This window comes from Notamacropus eugenii, chromosome 2 (genome assembly GCF_028372415.1).
Source record: "Notamacropus eugenii isolate mMacEug1 chromosome 2, mMacEug1.pri_v2, whole genome shotgun sequence".
Classification (NCBI taxonomy): Eukaryota; Metazoa; Chordata; class Mammalia; order Diprotodontia; family Macropodidae; genus Notamacropus; species Notamacropus eugenii.
In genome coordinates this window covers 109,307,097-109,321,701 of record NC_092873.1, presented here as the reverse complement: position 1 = coordinate 109,321,701, position 14,605 = coordinate 109,307,097, and the positions used below count along the sequence as shown (strand labels likewise).

Sequence of the window (14,605 nt, the reverse complement as noted above, 5' to 3'; positions counted from 1 at the left end):
CATTGCAGCTATTAGACTGCATGCTTAATAAACATAATGGATTGAACTGAACTAAATTAAAGGCAGGGGAAAGGCATAAATTAAAGGGTAGCTAGGTGGTACAGTAGATAGAGGACTAGGCTTACAATCAGGAAGACTCATCTTCCTGAGTTCCAATCTAGTCTCAGATGCTTACCAGCTATGTAACCTTGGGCAAATCACTTAGCGCTGTTTGCCTCAGTTTCCTCATCTGTCAAATGAGCTGATGAAGGAAATGGCAAACTGTTCCAGTATCTTTGCAGAGAAAACCCCAAATGGGGTCAAGAAGAGTCAGACATGACTGAATCAACTGAACAACAAAAGACAAAAGGAGGGGAAAGGAGGTTGGGGAGGGGTGGGATATGTAGGTAAAGGTAAGGAAGAAAAGGACAAGTTATATAAGGAGACCATCAAATTGACTAGTCTGATATGGACTACAGTACACAGACATTACTGGAGAGTTAAAGTAGAAATGACTTATAGAGTGCCCTGAACTCCAGATTCAGTGTTTATATCTGATGTGATAGGCAATAGCCACAGTGGAAGATATGATGAAAATAGCATTTGAGGAAGATGGTTCTAGGAACATTATGTAGGTCAGCGTCCATCAAGAGAACTCATGAATCCTCTGCTGTTATTATTTTTTTTATCTCATTCAGTTAGGGAATGGACACATAAGCTCTGAGTTCCAATCAAGACTGCCATTTGGTGACATTTTCTGAGTAATTCACACATGGGGCAGTGGAGAATGAGAGAAAAAAAAACAAAGGGAGGGAGAAGGGAGAGGGGGTAAAACAAAAAGGGAGGAGAGAGAAATGGGAAGAGGAAAAGAGAGACAGAGACAGAGAACAAACAAAATATCCTTTTACTTGAATTACTTGAGTAACTCTCTTAACCCCTGCAAGACTTTAGGTTTAGGAGTCTGAATTCAGTTATATGAACCTGAACAATTAAATACTCTGAGTTATGACATCTCTTTCTAGAAATTTTCTAAATCCTTCACTGTCATTTTCTCCAGTCTATCCTTGACACCAGTGGTATCAAACTCAAATACAAATGGATCCTGTATATTGATTTAGAAAAGCCTATTGCCTATTAAGTAAAATTCAAACTTTTTAACTTGGTATTCATTGTTATTGTTGATCCTTGTTTTTTTTTTTTAAAAAGGACCAATGACATTACAGGTGATATCTCGAATTGCAAGTGAATTGGATTTAAGACAGACAAAGTCATCAGCCTCAATTTCTCTTCCAGTCATCGAAGTCCAGTGGCAAAACAAAAGGTAAGAGGACTGGCTATGGGCCAGGATGTAGTGGATGACCTTGGTGTCTTCTATGTCTGACCCAGCTCTAAGCCCTCCAGGGGCCACCTTCATGGCCGTTGGAACACCGTTCTCATCAGCCCAGCTCATTGATGGATTTAAGGCTACAATGCAGTGCTACTGTATCTTTTCAGCATTATCTCACAGTATATCCCCTACACTGCAGTGCTACTGTATCTTTTTAGCATTAGCTCATGGTATATCCCTACAATGTAGTCCTACTGTGTCCTTTCAGCATTATCTCATGGTATATCCCTACAATGCAGTGCTATTGTGTCTTTTCAGCATTATCTCATAGTATATCCCCTTCAGTGTGTTCTATGCTTCAGAGATACATATCTCATATTTTCCTGCCTCAGACTGTTTGCTAAGACTGTTGAAATCCTAGATATCTTCTAAAGTCTCATTCAAAAGCCATTTTCTCCATTAGACTTTGCTGTTCCTACCTCCTTGGTAATGATTTTTCCAGTTGTGGATCTGAAGTATCATTTTATTTGTACTTGTTATTTTATAGTACATTTATTTGGATATGTGCCGTATCCCCACCTAGAGTATAAGCTATGTGAGGGCAGGGGTGTTATCCTTCTAATCTTCCTATTTCACTGTTTCTTGAATGGAATAGAATTTAATTATTTATACACCAGAGCGAAAAGAAAAATCAAAAGATACCATCCATAACATATCAGTTAAATAACATTCATGTCTTCTGAATTGACTTCCCAAACCATTTATGAAGTGTAAGTAATGAATCAACAAAGGCTGGGGCCCATGGCATCATGAACTCACATTGGTTTCATTCTGAGAACTGAGGAATCTCAGTACAGATAATCTCTGTATATCTGCTCTTCACACTCATCAGTACCACTAGCTTGCTACACAGGCTTTAGCATGTCAGTCTTAAGTGCTCTATAAATAGAGACTATATGACTACTAAAATTGACTAAGACAATCATGTTCAATATAGTACTATCCCTGGAGTTAGAAGAATTGGGTTGTCATTCTACCTTTGATATTTACTACCTGTGTGAAATCACAGTCTTCCCAGGCTTCAGTTTCTCCAACTTTAAGGTTGGAGATAACTAGATAACTAGATAAACGATCTCTGAAGTCCATTATGGTTCTAGGTCTATGACTCTGTGATATCATAACTGCCCAGTCTCCATATACAGTGATAAATAAGAAAGAAAATTACTCAGGTATATATGAATTACAAATGAAATTTAAGTATATCCTCTCAAGACAGTGCTACCCTGAGAAAGCTCATATTCCCTTACTGGGTCACTTACTAGCTGCTATTAATTCTCCCCAAAACTAAGACATTGAGGATAGTCACAAGAGAGAAGGGTTTCATTATTTTGTCCTTAAAGGAAAGTTTTGTTTCGAAACTGTTGTTGGGGTATTGGAGAAGGGAGAATAGAGAGGGAGGGAAGACCAATGATTTCTTCAATGGGGGGAACTCACTGAAGTAAGGAAATTGCCTCCACCAATGCAGAGCCATAACTGGTCTTCAATTTCTAGTCTTAGAGAGTTTCATGAACAACTGAGAGACTGAGTGACTTGCTGAGGATTTATAGCCAGTATCTGTCAGTCAGGAAACTTGAATTCGAGTCTTTCTCACTCCAATGCCATCTTTCTCTCACTAAGTTATGCTACCAGGATAAACTGGTATAATTTCAATTAGCTCCTCAAAAGGGACTCTGACACTTCAAGAAGATACCCATAATTAATTTCAGACCAGAAATTAATAGTAAAAAATTTTTATATTATCATTTGGTTTCAAGCTGTAACCAAAGTATGTTTTGGCATTATTACTAACTGTTAGCAGCAAGTTCTGGAAACAGATGCAATCTTGATATGTGTCCTAAATATGAAACACATTGCAGAAAGACTTGGAGATAAAAATACATACTGCTTATGCACAGATCTTACTGGGCTATTTCCTGTCCTTATCAGCAACAAACGTTCCACTTGTTTTGCCCTTTCTTTGTTGTCTTTTTCACATCCCAGGTGAAAACTTTTTGTTCCCTCTCTTTCCCCTCCACTTCTCCCCTTTTCCCTTCTGTTCTTCATACTCTGACATCTCTTTCCCATGTTAAGTGTATCATCTCAAGATAATCCATTTTTTCCTTGTTTCCTCTCTAGTCTCTCACTTTCTTTCACTGGAACTTTCAAATAAACTGAAGAGTTGAAATTAACAATGTAATTTAGAACAATACCAGGAAGCCCAAGAACCAAAGCATTCAACTTTCTAATCTGTCTAGAAACCAAGAGTTTCATTCTCTAGAATCAGTGCTTCCTCTCAAGAGAACTTCTTGGATCAGATTTAGGTATTCATTTCAGGGTTAAAAGGTGCTTAGGTCACCAGAAAAGGATCAAAAGTGAAAACCTTGCCATTTTGAAATATATCATTTAAATTGTGCCTAACATATAATTTGGAATGATCAAAACATTCAGCCAGTGAACTTCCCTCCTTTCTCTGTACTGCTCAAGTACCTCTTCCCCATTATCCGTTGCCAAACAAGTGGCTGACTCATCTCCCTGTGCTCTCTGTAGATGGGTGACAGTGGTGCAATGCTCTCATGATTGTTCTATAACCTTTTGTCTTGTTTTTCCCCATTCTCTCCTCTTCTTTCTCTCCCAAAATGGTGGTTTCCAATCTATATTATCATTGTTAGTTCTCCAGAGTTTAAAAAAAAAAAAGAAAGGCGCCTTGGTACCAGAAGAACACAAGGAGCTTGAAGGGTAGTAACTAGGTTTTTGGTTTTATTTTACTTTGTTTTGCCACTGCATCCTTAAAATCTAGCACAGGGCTTTAAGGGCACATGGTAGAGGGCACCCAGTTTGGATTCAATCAGAAATAGTTTAAACTTCTGTTGTTAGTTGCTGTGAGACTCTGAGCAAGTGACAACCTCTCTGGGCCTCAGTTTCCTCAAATACAAAATGAAGAGGTTAGATTAGATGGCTCTTAAGGTCCCTTCTGGCTATAAAGCTATGATTTTCATCAGTCACTTAAATATTTGTTAGACTGAATGGAAATTGGAGGGAGTATTTTTGTTGTGGTGGTTGTTCACCTACATGAAGGGGAGTGTTTAATTCATCTGACTCTTGCAGCTGATGAGGTGGAAATGAATGTCTTTTTGCAACCCCAAAGAACCACTAATTAAATGCAAAAATGCTTTATGCTGGCTGAGAAGGGAAAAGACAACCATCTGGGCCATCTGTAGAAAATTTCTATGACAGAAGAAATATTCCTAACAAGGAATTCTTGAGAAGTTTTTCTAACATGGAATGTCACTGACAAAGTCTATGGCAGAAGAAAATGGGGATCTGGGGACTGAGGATTCCAAGGTGGAATGAGGACATGATTATCTTTTAAAATATCACAGTCAGTTTATCACAAAGTAGTTTTCTCTGTGTAGCAGCATAATTTGACTTTTTCATACTTTCCTATTTCCTGTAATTGTTTCTGACATTTACATAGCCCCTAACAGTTTACAAAGTACTTCAGCATACAATATCTCATTTGATCTTATGATCAAGAGCATGATTTCTGGGAATTTTCAGAATCCTGGTTAAGCATCATCCCACTTCTTAGACAATTTCTGAGACACATGTGAAAGGACAACTCCTATTAACCTGTTTTACACCCAAAATAACAATCACACAGCAAGATTATTTAACTCATCTAAGGGTTAAGTCAGATTTGTAGACTCTTTGAAGGCAAGCCTTAGAATTTAAGTTAAATTAAATGATGCTTACCCTACTCTCTAGCTCCCCTTTTTTCTTACTGAAAATCATTGTGAGAATGCATAGAATCTTTCAGTTTACAATAATCTTGAAAATTTTGCCTTAATTGAAACTTAAAATCCTCAGACTTTCTCTGAGATGACTTTCCACAAATTGGATAGAAATATACCCCCACTCCTAACAGGTCTGACTCTTTTCATGACTAAATCTTCCTCCTATGCATGGGTGCTTTTATATATGACAGAAATGAAACCTTATACAAACCACTGAAGAGAAACATGTATGAAACCAAAATCATATATTGCACGCTGGTTTCATTCTGAGCCCTAGAAACTCCATGCAAACACTCACTCATCAGCCAACCATGACAATTCAGCCTGCCCTAGTTAGTGGGACATCCCTGAACTGTCCCCAACTTGTGCTGCAAAGGTAGAGAGAGGGTCCCCTCTGTTTCTCCTTCCTCCGTACAACCCAATGTAAAACACAGAACTGCAAAGTAGGGCCCCTGAGAACAAGCTGTAAACATGTCTGCAGTCTGGGCCAGCAGGTCAGCCTACCCTCCTCCCTTCCCCAGCCATTTTTTTTCCCAGTGAAGAATACAGAGATACTGAAGCAATCACAGTCAATATAAAAGAGGGAAAAAAATGTTGAACACTCAAGTTGTTAACATCTTGAATGCTTTTGTTTAGGGTCCATTAAGTTTAACGACTTCCCCCCGTGGCTTTAAATGAGGGCTGCTTCAAAATAAGAGTGGCTCTTATTAAACTTAATTACTTGCCCTGTGGCTTCCATAGCAAAGGTGTGTCTACCAAGCAGGTGGCTGCTAAAAACCAAGACTAAAAACCAACATCCCCCCCCCAACACACACACACACACACACACACACACACACACACACACACACACACACACACACACACACACACACACACACCACACCACACCACACACACACACACTTTCGTGGTTTATTCCTGGAGTTTTTGCTTTTTGTAACTCTCCTTCCTGATTTTTCTGGGAGTGCTCCTTGTTGTGACATGAAAGCTTCTCTGCCCAAAACTAGTATTGGCTTACATGTGGTATATTACTGTGTGAACAGAATGAGTGGAATGCAGATTGGGATTGGAATGAGAAAGCCTGGGTTCAAATTTTAGTTCTGCCATTTACAGACTATGTGACCTTGGGCAAGTCATTGCCCAGACTTCAGTCTTCTGTGTAGAATGAGGGAGTTGGACTTGATCAGATATTCTTAATCTGATATCCATGAACTGGTTTTCAAAAATATTTTATAACTATTTCAATATGATTGGTTTACTTTACAATTCCATGAATCTTCATGCAGTTAATAAAATGATTCAGGAAAGGGGTGTCACCAGACTGCCAGAGGATTGAAGACTCCCCTGCAAAAATATGTTAAGAGTTCCCTGAACTAGAGAATATTACAATCACAGATCATAGATTCAGAGTTGGAAGAGACCTCAGAAGCTAACTAGTCCAACCTCTTCATTTTACAGATGAGGAAACTGAGGCCCATTGAGGGGTGAATTGACCTTCCCCAGGTCACAAGTCTAGTAGGTATCAAGAAGGGTCTGAACCCTGCTCTCTACACTCTTCTATGATTCCCTTCTAAGATGTTATCCAGCTTTAAATCTATGATCCTAGGAACTGACATAAGATACTTGGGAGAAATTAGTTATGGGGCTTATTTTAAATTGCCTATACCCAATAATGTTGGGTTGGTAGTACTCCCCTAACTCCTGAAGAAGAAAAAACTAGCCTTCCCAGGCCTCAGATGACCAGATGGGGATTTTCTACCAGCAGTTTCTAGATTTTGTGATTGTGCTAAAAACATTTGGTTTGTCATAGTTTGATTCATTTAGATAATTGGGTTGACCTTTCAGGATACTACAACTTAGAACAACAAATGTCTCCAAAGGTCCTGTGTGGTTGATTATTTAAGGGAGATTGTTCATTCTTTTACTTCAACACTCTGATAGATCCTTCTGTCTCCACAGTGTGGTTATTCCTTCTATAATGGTTCATCCCAAACCTTCCATACAGCTTGCCTAAACTGCACCCTACCCTGCATCTCAGTTTATTCTGTGGCAAAACAGGGATCATGAATGCTTGCGAATAATTTTCCTCTCATTCTTCACCAGGACTTTACTGAAATAATTTTATTGAAATTTTTGAAATTTATTGAAATAATTGAAATTGAAATGAACTGAAGTAACTGAAATAATTTCTACCAAGGTCACCAGTGGTCTTTTCACTGTCCAATGCAATAGTTTTTTCTCTATTCTTATCCTTCTTAATTTCTTTGTAGTTTTTTAATACTATTGATGGCACTCTGCTCCTGGACATTTTCTTTTCCTTTGGCTTACACAGCATTTCTCTTTCCTGGTTGCCCTCCTATCTGTCTGACCCCAACTCAGTCTCTTTTGCTGAATTCTTTTTTATCTCCTGTCACTCATGTGGTTATTCCCTCAAAACTCTATACTGGGCTCTCTTTGCTTCTCTTTCTCTTCCTAAATATGTGAATATGTATGTGTGTATATGTATACATATACACGTACATGCATTGTACACATATGTGTATATATACATACATATAACCTCTGTGCAGATGATTTCTCAGTTTCTATACTTAACTCTTATAACTCCCCTAAAATCCAGTAATACACTGTCAAATGCCTACAGGATTTCCTGTAGGCACTTCAAATTCAACCTATCCCTTTACACCAGCCCTTCCTCCAAACTCCTCTTGTCTCTGTTGAGAGTATTAACTGAATGGTCGATACCTTCCAGTCAGCTAAGTCCTATCTTTAGTTATCCTTGACTTTTCCCTTTGCTTCATGCTTCCATATTCAGTCAATTCCCAAGTCTTCTCAATTCTACTTCCACAATATCTCTCATATCTCTCTCTTCCTTTTCACTCACATAGTCACAACCCTCATTCAAACCCTCATCACTTCTACCCTCCTAATCAATTTCCCACTTTTCAACCTCTTCTACAATCCATCCTCTACAAAGATGCCAACACAGTCTTCCTAAAGCACTGGTCTGACCATGACACTCTTGTTCGTAAAACTTCAATGGATCCCCATTACCTACAGGATAAAATGCATACTGTTCGGTCTAGCATTTAAGACTATCCATAAGTGTCTACCATCTGCCTTTACAAACTTATTTCTTAATACTCCCCTTCCCAAACTCCTCCTCTTCCATGTCCAATCAAGTGCCAAGTCTTGTAAATTCTACCTCCATAATCTCTCTTATATTTGTTTCCTTTTTTCTTTTTACATAGCCACCACCCTGATTCAAACCTTTATCAAATCCTACCTGGAATACTGTAATACCTTTCCAATTAGTCTTCTAGTGAATATGTAAATTATATACATCAGGTATACATATATATGCAGAATATGCAGAATATATCAGGTATACATATATATTACCTGATGTATATAATTTACATATTTACAATATTCTGCATATATATATGTATATTTGTGAATCTGCAAGCACTTTCATATATGTGCATATATCTCTATTTACTTACATGTAGATGTCTCCCTCAATGGAAGGAAGCTCCTTGAAAGTACAGATTGTTTCATTTTTTGATTCTGTACCCCCAGCTTCTAGCACAATAACTATCACAAAGTAGGTTCTTAATTCATCTCTTCTGAGTGAATGATTGATGAATTCTACATTTCAACAAAACTGGACTACCAACCACTCCTCTAGGTCAATATTCGATCTCCCTGCTCATCTGTGCCTCTCAAAATCTTTGTTCTCTTCCAAGTTTCAGATCAAGGGTCACCTACTTGACAAACCCTCCCCTGATTCCCTACTCCTTTCATCTGTTAGTGCCCTTGCCTTTGTATGTATTTTGCATTTCCTTATATGTGTACATATAAGGATCTTAAGGGCAGGGGGATATCTCATTTCTATCTTAGTGTCCCCAGTGCCTACCATACCATATGGCACAAATTAATTACTTCATAAATGCTGGTTGATTGACTAATTGGATTTTCCTTTTCCTACATTTATCTGTGAACAGGGTGCTTCCTCCCAATAACTGTTTTGTTTTGGATTTTATAACCTCAGCCACTTGTAAAGTGCTATAGTATGGGTTTAATGGATGTTTAGATTTTTAACCTTTTCTGCTTTGCTATTTAAACATCTTGAAAAGGAGACAAGATGCAAGAGCATTTGATTCAAACAGAAATATATAGTCCTCCTCCCAGGAATTTTCATTTCCCCCTACAGGTTGTGGAATGAGTGTCCTCCACCTGCAGAACCAAGAAAGATCTTCTCTATTCAATCTAAACTATTCCCTCCTGGATTTTCTAGCCCATAGACTTTCAACTCTGCCCCTTATCTCAGAGAGACCTGCAACAAAGTGACAGAGTTGGGCATAAGATTATAAGACTAAGAACTGGAAAGAGCATTAAAGACTGAAGAGAACTTATAGACCATAGGGTCCAAACCCCTCATTTTACAGAGGAACAAACTGGGTCCCAGAGAAAGGAAATGACTTTTCCCAAGTCAAACAGGTAGGAAGTGGCAGTGCTGAGATTTGAGCCTAGGTCTTTTGATGAAAAAATCAAATGCTCTTTCCACTATACTATGAAGTTCCTGAAAACCATCATTCAGTTCACAGGAGTATGTTCTGGAGACCTTACTGCACCATCTGTAGTGTGGAACAAACTTAGAAAGAGGTGTTTACTTCCATGGGTGGAAGAAAGGTAAAGTTCATATATGCCCCCTCATTCCCAAATAAATATACCCAGGGTTTCCTGGCAGGTAGTTTGCAAGAGCTTAGGTTCTGATACCCAAGCTGAAGAATCAGACTAAATAAAACACAATGCTTCTTTTCAAAGTAGGGTAATGACATGAAAAAACATTTTGAAAAGTCAGCAATTACTTATTTATATAATAACTAGTAATGATCTCTGGAGAAATAATCATAAATCTTGGTGTTGTGTCGCAAATGCTTTGAACATCAAAAATATGTGAATAATATTATGATTATGATTATGAAGACAATGGATGGATTGGGATTGTGTGTGGTTCACTCTTCCTTATTTTGACACTCCCTTGTCTTAACCAAAATCAATAAGGGATGGCCTAGTACTAGGACCTCAGCACCAGGCTTTAATAGGGCACAGTATGATGAAATCAAATTATTTTTGTGAAAGGATGGTCAATAAGTAAATATGTGAATGCACTTAGGGGCTGTATTAAAAGGAATACTATGGTGAATTTTTTCAATATACACAGTCATCCTCTAATTTATCTATTTAAAGTTTAGATTTTTTTATTTATCAGAATTACTTAAGCCAAGGTTCCCTTACGCATTATGTTTTAAATATAGTAAAGGTTGAATAATTGATTACTAAACCAATAACATGGCACATCTATATCTATCTATCATCTATCTACTCCATTTAAAGAGAGTTAATTATTTAACTTTCTCACTATAAGGCAATCACACTTATAAGAGTCCTATAGATTTCCTTAAGGATATCCTTAAGGAAATTCATGACCTCATATATGCACGAGTCCCTGAAAGAAATGGTTTTAATGGGCACAGATGGTTACAAAGAGTACCAAGACTGCAAAGGAACAATTCTGAGAGAATCCAAAATGGCAACCACACCAAGTAACTCTGCCCAGTGTAACTCTCTGGAAGCACTCTGTTGTCCTGGCATGGGTCCCCACTTGGAAACAAGACTGGATGTAGCAAGGTTCCTCCAGCTTCCTGACAGCTTAAGTCCAGTTGTTTCTTCCTTTTACACCATATGCTGACAAGAGGGATTTTCTGTTCTATTTTATTAAATGTTTATACAGCACCTCTCACCTGGGCATTAAGGTATTTCCCTTGCAATGACTCAAGGAAATGTTAGAGAAGGTGGGAAGAAACTGGACTAAATTCAGTTCAAAACTAGTTTAAAGCAGAGACCTGTTCTCCACTCTTGCCCTGGGTCAATATGAGGCTGGCTAATGAGTCAATTTCTGGCACCACGTTCCTTCCCTGTACGATAGGAATGTGTGTGTGTAACTATTTCTTGATGCTTTAGGTAATAATTCATTGTAAGGGTGTTGAAAACAATCTAACTAATACAAATGCCAAGCAGTCTTAACTATCACATACATGGATTCTTTCTGAGTAGTAGGGAGCTGGATTTTTCTTTTTCACTACTTTCTTGCACTTACTCATATAGGCAATACTCTTCCTAAGTAAATCCCTCAGGTAGTTAACTTTGCAGTTACTCTGTTCCCAGCTAGAGGTTCTCCTTCTAGGTCCTTCTGGGAGCCACATGGACAAACCTAATTTTAGCTGCAAAGGGCTGGGCAGACTGACAGAAACAGGGGACCCAAACAGAAGCAAGTCTTCACAAGTCAAGCCAATATGGCGCCGTTCAAAACAAACTAGGTTTTCAGAAAGAAGAGAAAGAAAAAAGTCAGTACAGACTCAATGACGTCATACCTTCAGACCCACCTAAGCACGCATCTTCCCTCTATACTGTCTGCCTAAATGAAATTGAGATCCCCCAAAAAGAGATAATGTATATCTTTATTTTGTATAACTCCTCAGAAATGTCATAATACCAGCTTTAACAATGAAAAAACTTTGTTTTCCAAAGAACCCTGTCCCCCTCCACCACAAACCCCACTTCCCTCCCTACTCACCCCTGTGAGAATCCATCTGCCGCAGAAATATGGCGTGCACTAGGACCAGAGAGAACTTTTCCTGCTATTTGCTTGAGAAACAAAGCTTTCCCTCCTCCCAAGTTGAAAGAAATAAAGGAGTCTGAACTAATCAAAACCTGCAAGCCTGCTGGCGGAGGTTCAACTGGTCAGTGATGCAACTCAGCGGAGTGAATAACGGCTGCGAGCTTTGCGGAAAATGAGAGACAGACAGACAGACAGAGAGAGAAACAGACAGGGACACAAAGACAAAGAAAGAAAGAAAGAAATTAACCTGGCCAGGAGTCAAACAGGTGTATGGGGCCCCGCATACTTGGATGGGGAACGGTGTCTGGCAAACACAGGAAGTCAGACACAGAATCCAATTCTTTCTGGCCTTTGTTTTCTTGTTTGTTGTTGCTTTAGAAAATTGAGACTTGCTTGATTCATATGATACATGCTGTCGTTTAGCCAGAGGCTTTCCAACCTTTCTCTTACTGCCTGTCAGCAGTCTTCAGAGGACCCTTCCTGGTGATCTAAAACATGGATTATCCGAGAGAAAGAGGACCACCAGACTGTTTAAAATAGGCAACTTTACTGTGTCCCAAAAGTCTTTGCAGTGCTTTTCAGACAATGGAACCATGAGCACTTGTACATATGATGCATCGGGCAGAAGTGCCAGAATGAAATGTTCTGTATGGACTGCTAAGAGAAAGCTACCTCTCTACTTTGATCAGTCTGAGGCCACAGAACTTTTTTCAATGTCTGCAGGGTAACTCTGCACCCTGAAGTGACTAGACCAGTTTCTGATAAGAATCTTAAGCACACATGAGTTCTCAGGGAACTGGCTTCCTTGAACTCCTGGGATTTTAAAAGAGGAAGAGTTTAGGACCTATAGAAGAAGTAAATAGAGGGTTATGTCATCACTCTGTAATCCTGTATTTAGCTGAATTTAGGTGGGGAAAGCAAAGAAAGTAACACAAGCAGAAGGAGGCTTGGGGTGAAAGAGGTTTTCAGAGGGGGGGAGCCCTACTTATTAGATGAGGTTTCTCTTCAGCAAGATAATAAAATTAGTACTAAGGAAGTACCATCTTAAGAAAATGACACTAATGTCTGATAAATGTTCATTTCTTGCTAACTTAAAATTTAAGCATACCTGACACTCACATTTTGGAGGTTAACTTCCATGTTGCCACACTTTTCCCAACTCCCCTTCAAAACAGATAATTACTCTATGTTTATACAAGGTCATCTCAGCCCACCGTGTTCCCATCTTCACTCTGCCACTATATGTTCCTGGGTTTTAGTTGAAATATGATCTTTACCTGAAATTCGTCTGGGCACATCGGTGATGGCAGGAAGCCCCGTACCCCGGGTGGAGGACAGAGGGGTGGTGGAATGAATGGATGGTGATGTCATCTGGCTCAGGTAGGATGGGTATGACTGGTCATATGACCATGGAGGGGATGACTGTGCCTGCCTAGGGTCTAGGAGGGGAAAGAGAAAAGAAACAGAAAAAAAAAAGATTTATGATACCAAAAATTATAATCTTCGTGAACATGGATGTTATCACAAAATTTAGGAAAAATCAAGTAGGAAAAATGAGAATAATAAGGAATGACTACTCCATACCCCTAACCCAACCCAACACTGAGAGTTTTCTATTCACAACAAGAAAAGTAGGCTGTAATCCATTTCAAGACTATTCTTGGTCTTTCACTGCCATAAACTCAACTGACAAAATCCTTTCTAGGCATTTCTGAATTAACTTGCTTAAGTATGTAAAATGTACTATATAGTGCTTCATATTTGATCAATATCTTTATTGATTCTCCATTGTTCTAAATTAAATAAAATCATAGAGTTCCATTTATTTCACAGTTCAGTAATAGGGCCCAGGGTTTCTTGGGGGCAAGGGAATGAGGGGAAACACAAGAAGGCAGAGGATGCAGGGTAAACTTTTCTTATGCTATCGCTGAACTTGAAAACTGCCTTTAAGAAAAAGATATAATTGAATTTTGAAGTCTGCTACCATTAAGAGTGCTATGGAGCCCCTTCATCATTTGACTTCAACACAAAGCACTTGGGTGTCTGACTTGGAGAAATGAGCCAAAGGAGGAAGATGGGAGAAGTGTTTTTAATCCCATTAGCATTTGCCCCAAAGATGTCATATGTTTGGAATGCAGCCTACTGTTACCTAGGGTCACTGCAATAATGATAGTAATAATGGGCTGCCAACCAGTAAGGGTTAGCGATGAAAGCTGACAGTGTCTTTTGATGTACTCCAACAATTTCTTTAAAGGGAACATCTTAAAGCTAAGTAGACGGAGGAAAGTGGTAGGATACTACCCAAAAGACAAAGTAAGTACACTATATTATTCCAAAATGAAGTTTTTCAAATAGCTTTGCTTTTAGGTGAGCGTTAGTGTTTCAAGACTAAGACCAAAGTTCTGTAATAGACATTTTTTAGCACTGATGAAAAAAATAATAAAAAGAAGCCAAGCATGTCCTCACTTATCACAAGTTAATTTGTTAGAGTTCCTGCATACAGCAGGAATATTTTCCAGAGTTAGGATATATCTGAATCAGATTTTACGTATTAGAAAAATTTTTTACTATTTTCCTCTTACTCCCCCTCACACTAACCTCCACCACCACCACCAAAAAAGAAATCACAGACCAGTATTTGAAAGGGAATAAGTTTGGTTACTGCTTTATAAAATACCACTACAGTAGAACTCAGGCTTGAAGAAATGAGTATCTATATGAGGTCCAACCTTGAACCATCCCACTTGCTTTATCAACACATAGCCAAAGTACTTT

The 14,605-nt window shown here is 38.7% G+C and overlaps 1 protein-coding gene and 1 long non-coding RNA gene across 4 annotated transcripts in view; one reads left to right on the top strand and one right to left on the bottom strand.

Moving 5' to 3' along the window:
* Positions 1 to 14,605, bottom strand: part of RUNX2 (RUNX family transcription factor 2) — a 172,755-nt gene that overhangs the window by 38,291 nt on the left and 119,859 nt on the right. Inside the window, exon 5 of one of the 2 annotated variants that reach the window (XM_072642321.1) lies at positions 13,108 to 13,269. The exons of the other annotated variant lie outside the window; for it this stretch is intronic. Coding sequence (XP_072498422.1) covers positions 13,108 to 13,269 — 162 coding nt within the window. The remainder of the gene's footprint in view (positions 1 to 13,107; positions 13,270 to 14,605) is intronic. 2 annotated transcript variants of the gene reach the window in all.
* Positions 14,036 to 14,605, top strand: part of LOC140526260 (uncharacterized) — a 29,443-nt gene continuing 28,873 nt past the window's right edge. For both annotated transcript variants that reach the window (XR_011974299.1, XR_011974298.1), the window contains exon 1: positions 14,036 to 14,143. This is a non-coding gene — a long non-coding RNA (uncharacterized lncRNA). The remainder of the gene's footprint in view (positions 14,144 to 14,605) is intronic.